This window comes from Octodon degus, unplaced genomic scaffold (assembly GCF_000260255.1).
Source record: "Octodon degus isolate 3935 unplaced genomic scaffold, OctDeg1.0 scaffold00107, whole genome shotgun sequence".
Taxonomy (NCBI): Eukaryota; Metazoa; Chordata; class Mammalia; order Rodentia; family Octodontidae; genus Octodon; species Octodon degus.
In genome coordinates this window covers 7,788,194-7,792,889 of record NW_004524683.1, presented here as the reverse complement: position 1 = coordinate 7,792,889, position 4,696 = coordinate 7,788,194, and the positions used below count along the sequence as shown (strand labels likewise).

General features: G+C 41.1%; 1 protein-coding gene across 1 annotated transcript in view; it reads right to left on the bottom strand.

Annotated features, from left to right (window-relative positions):
* Pik3r3 (phosphoinositide-3-kinase regulatory subunit 3) overlaps positions 1-4,696 on the bottom strand; it is a 76,379-nt gene that overhangs the window by 15,974 nt on the left and 55,709 nt on the right. Inside the window, exon 7 of the mRNA XM_004639181.2 lies at positions 2,713-2,855. Within this exon, the coding sequence (XP_004639238.1) occupies positions 2,713-2,855 (143 nt within the window). The remainder of the gene's footprint in view (positions 1-2,712; positions 2,856-4,696) is intronic.

The following is a 4,696-nucleotide window of genomic DNA, read 5'->3' as shown; positions in this document are numbered from 1 at the left end:
TCTCATATTCTCTCTCTCTCTCTCTCTCTCTCTCTCTCTCTCTCTCTCTCTCTCTCTCTCTCCAGACTAGATAAGACTGTTCCTTTTCATCCCACCCCACCCTCAGGCATAAAGACTGGTTCAGTGATGAGAATACGACTCAAATAGATTGAGATTCTATTCTAGGACTTGAGTTTTTGTTGGTTTGGGGTGAGAGAGAGAGAGTGTGTGTGTGTGTGTTTTGGGGGTGTGTTTATTCATTTGACACAGCATTTCCCTATGTATCTTAGGCCGACCTCAAACTCTCCTGCCTCAGCCTCCTGAACACTGAGATTACAGGCATGTGCCATCATCTCCACAGTATTTTCTATCACTCTTAGACAATCTCAGTCTTGGAATACCAAGAAAAACAGCTTGTTAGAACAATTATGTCACTTTGGCTAACACAGTACCATCAGCAATAATAACACCATCACACACAGCCTAAAATAAGACAAAATAAGGAAAGCATTAATTTGCCTCCTTTATTCCTGTGGTCTAGATTTGAAGTCATATAACAAAATCTAAAACAACCAGAAAATTGTGAACAGTAAATAAGTGCTTACTATATCAATTTTACCATCAGGGGATAAAATTTAAAAGGGGTTAGAAGGGCCAGCCAAATAGCTCAGCAGATTAAAGTGCCTGCAAACAGGCACAGGGGCCAGCGGTTTGATCCCCGGGTCTGCTGTGCTGGCCCCGCACCCGGGGTGCACTGGGATGGCAACTGAGACAGGGTGTGGTGGTATGTGCCTATAATTCCAGCTCTTGGGAGGCTGTAAATAGGAGGATCACTAAGAGTCTGATCTAGTAGTGAAACCCTGAACACCTTGTAGAGCCTTCCCTAAAATACAAAAATAAATAAATAAAATAAAAGGGGTTAGAGAAAACAAATAGAGAAGTAGAAGAGGGAGAGATTAGAAGCAAGGCTCACACAAACCTTGGGAAACTGGTGCAGAAGACAGCAGGGAAAGAGAGAAATAAGAAATACAAGGGAGAAAAAAACAAAAGGAAGAACAGAACAGAACTGCAACCACAAAGAAGTTAGAAATCATGTTCACACTCATATAAAAACAAGATCAAACAAGGAGAAAAACAAAACAAAAGGAATAAAAGAGACAGTGAGAGAGAAAGAACAACAACACAAGTCTACTTCCAGTTTTGTCTCTGCTGTCACTGGGAGACAACAGGCGGCGGCAGAGTCCAGACCTCTGTTGATGTATCCCAGAAAGGCAGCAAGCAGCAGCTTAATGGTAGGGTAGTGCATAATCTTAGTGAGTCTTCACCTTTATTTCCCCTGAAGTTCAGGCTGGTTTCTGGCCATGAGCCCGAGACCAGACCTATTCAGCCTGCAGCAGTCTGCACACTTTCTTTAGGCTTGAACTCAGCCTAGAGCTGCTAGATGGACCCAGCAGTTGTTCTGAGTTCTGAGCTCAGTTGGCTCCCAGAGAACTGCTCTCTCCCTCAGGTTGACCGAGCCCGCAACACTCACCCCCAGCTAGTCAGTCCTTCATGCCCGCCCATTGCTCGCTTCCACTGCTGCCTCTCTCTACGGAAGCCCCTGGGGTTGCCAGCTGTCACTGTATGTCCATAGGTTTGAACTGCTCTGCCCATGCAGTGAGTCCCGCCTCTGAGAGAAGGCACCACCCACTTTGTCCTCATCATTGTTGTCATCGTCGTTGTCCTCCTCCTCCTCCTCCTCTGTTGAAATTTCTCTCTTTACTCTCCTGGTGGGCTAGAACTCTCACTTGAGATTGTACCTGGGTCCAGGGGACCCACTTCCCTCTTGTCTTCCTCATGTTGCTATATTCCAGTGTTTAGACAGCAACTCTCACAGAGGCTTTCTCTTTGCTGCTTAGCACTCTGCCATCTTCCGAATATCATTTTAATTGTCAAATCTAGTATATTCTCATACGATTTCTATGTTCTCTCATGCTTAATACCAATGACCACCTGTGCAGTTAACAACTCCCAAATCTTTTTGTACCAAGCTCCAAATCCAAATAACCTCTCAGAAAAGCCTTTAAACTCATGGTTCCAACCCTGAACTCTCTTCATGTACTTCCTGCTTTAGTGACTAATACCCTCCTCCTCCCAGTCACATACACCAGGAATCTGAATAATCTCCCATAGCTATCATCAAATCCTCAGGCATCAAATCTTTGATATTTCTATTAATTCCTCTTCTGCAAGGCCTTCACCATATTTTAACCTGCAGCCACCTGAAACAGTAACTCTAGTTTATTCTGAGCTGCCAAAGCTGCTTTTCAGTTGAAAAAATATTTAGTGAATACTCATTATGTACTACAGGCAGCATTTAAGTATTGGAGCAGGGAAAATGAATCACTATGTCTAATCTCAATGAGTGGGCATGAAATTTAGTAAACTAGGGCTCAGGACTAAACACTGCAGGAAAACCAACACAAACTCCTAAAATGGTTTAGGGAATCAGGTAACATTTTCTACAAAAAGTCAGGTCTAACTGGAGTTCTAAAGAATGAGCAGGAGTTAATAATGTAGGAGAATGGGACAGGAACAAAGAGAGGGGGCTCAGCTTGGTGTTAGTGCAAATAATAGGTACTTCTATGTAGCAGGCCTTTGCAGATTGAGAGGGTAAAAGCAGAGAAGATAGGAGTTATTGGGAAGGAAAACTCTGGTCTTATTAATGTACTTACAGGAATTAAGCAGACTTACCGTTCAATCTCCTTTTCATTCCCCTCTTTGCGAAATCGCTCAATATATTCTTTGCTGTGTTGTTCTTGTGTGTGACACTGTTCCTCAAATATTTTAATTGTTTCATTAAAAGCTTCAATTGCAGTTCTATTCATCTGTATTTCCTGCAAGAGAGAAAAAGAAACACATACTTCATTATGCTTTTTGTAATCTTGATCGTACAACAAATCTAAAAATTATAGTCATAATCCTAATAAGACCCAGTTAGGACGGCTATGACTATTACTGATCACAAAATACATCATTCAAACTATAAAATAAATGAAAAAGAACCATTATCTTAAATATGGCTAAGAACTATAGAAAGGTCTCTGAATGGCCAAGAAACACTGGTCCTAAACACCTTAGGCTTTTCCTAATCCACTGAGTTGAAATATCACAACTTATGGTCACAGAGGTGAAAGGTATATAAAAAGAAAACTACAAACACTAGTGGGAAAAGTTCAAAAAGACACCCTGCCAAGGAGATAGCTCAGCAGAATAAGTGCTTGCCTGGCAAGTGCAAGGTCCTGAGTTCAATCCCTGGTACCAACACCCCCCCCAAAAAAAAAAAAGAAAGAAAGAAATGAAAAAAAAATTGCATTATTTGGGCAATTATTTGGGGAGATGGCTCAGGTCCTGAGTTCAAGCACAAGGTCCTGAGTTCAATCCCTGGTTCTGAAAAAAAAAAAAAAAAAAAGACACCTGGTGTTCATGACTGGATAATTCTATTAAATACAAAATTAGAATGACAGGGCTGGGGAGATGGCTCAGTAGAATAAGCACTTCCCTGGCAAGCGCAAGGACCTGAGTTCAATCCCCAGTTACAGATGAATGGTTAAAGAAAATGTGATAGGGCTGGTGAGATGGCTCAGTGGTCTAAAGCACCTACTTAGAACAAGCTTAGCCAAAGCACAGGGACCGCGGTTCAATCCCCCAGGACCACATGCCAGCCAGCCCCGCCCCCTGGTGGGCTGAGCTGGCCACACGCACAAATAAATAAAATAAAATAAATTAAAAAAAAAAGAAAATGTGATATATATACACAAGGAATATTATTCAGTCATAGAGGACAAATTCTAGTCATTTGTAGGAAAAAGGATGGATCTTGAGACCAAAAGGTTAAATGAAATAAGTTAGATATGGAAGGATATATCACATAGTTTCTCTTATAGGAGAAACCCCAAATATAAATGAATTAAAGAATAAAAGGAAGGGCTGGCCAAATAGCTCAGCAGATTAAAGTGTCTGCTTAGGCAGACACAGTGGCCGGGGTTCAATCCCTGGCCTGCCATGCCGGCTCTGTCCGTAGGGTGCGCTGAGACAGCGGATGAGACTGGGCATGGTGGCACATGCCTGTAATCCCAGCATTTGGGAGGCTGAACACAGGCTGATCACTATGAGTCCGATCTGTGGAGTGAGACCCTCTAGAGTCTGACTCTGTAGACCCTATACTAAAATACAGAAAAAAAGAAAAGAAAAAAGAATAAAAGGGAGACGGTAGGAAATAAGGAGGTAGAGCTTTGGAGATGGTAAAGAAGAACAAGGGAAAGGGGTAAGACATATAATTTATATAGTATCAATTACCCCAAGTGCATTTAATTATGTCTTTCAAATACATAGCAATAAAACAGATCATACTACTCAAAGTATTATACAGATTTGATTAGATTCAATTCAATGTCTAATTAAACCTAGTGGCATTTTTTTGGCCAAAAAAGAAAAATTATCCTCAAATTTATATGGAACTCAAAGGTATTTACAATAGCCAAAACCAGCTTGAAAAAAAAAAAAAAAAGAATAATGTTAGAGGCCTCCAAATTCCCAGTATCAAAGCTTATTATGAAACTGAGTCAAGTCAGTATGGTTACTGAAACAAGGGCAGAGGTATAGACTAAAGCAATACAACAGAAACCCAGAAATAAAACCTCATAAATCTATGATCAGCTGATTTTTCAACAAATGC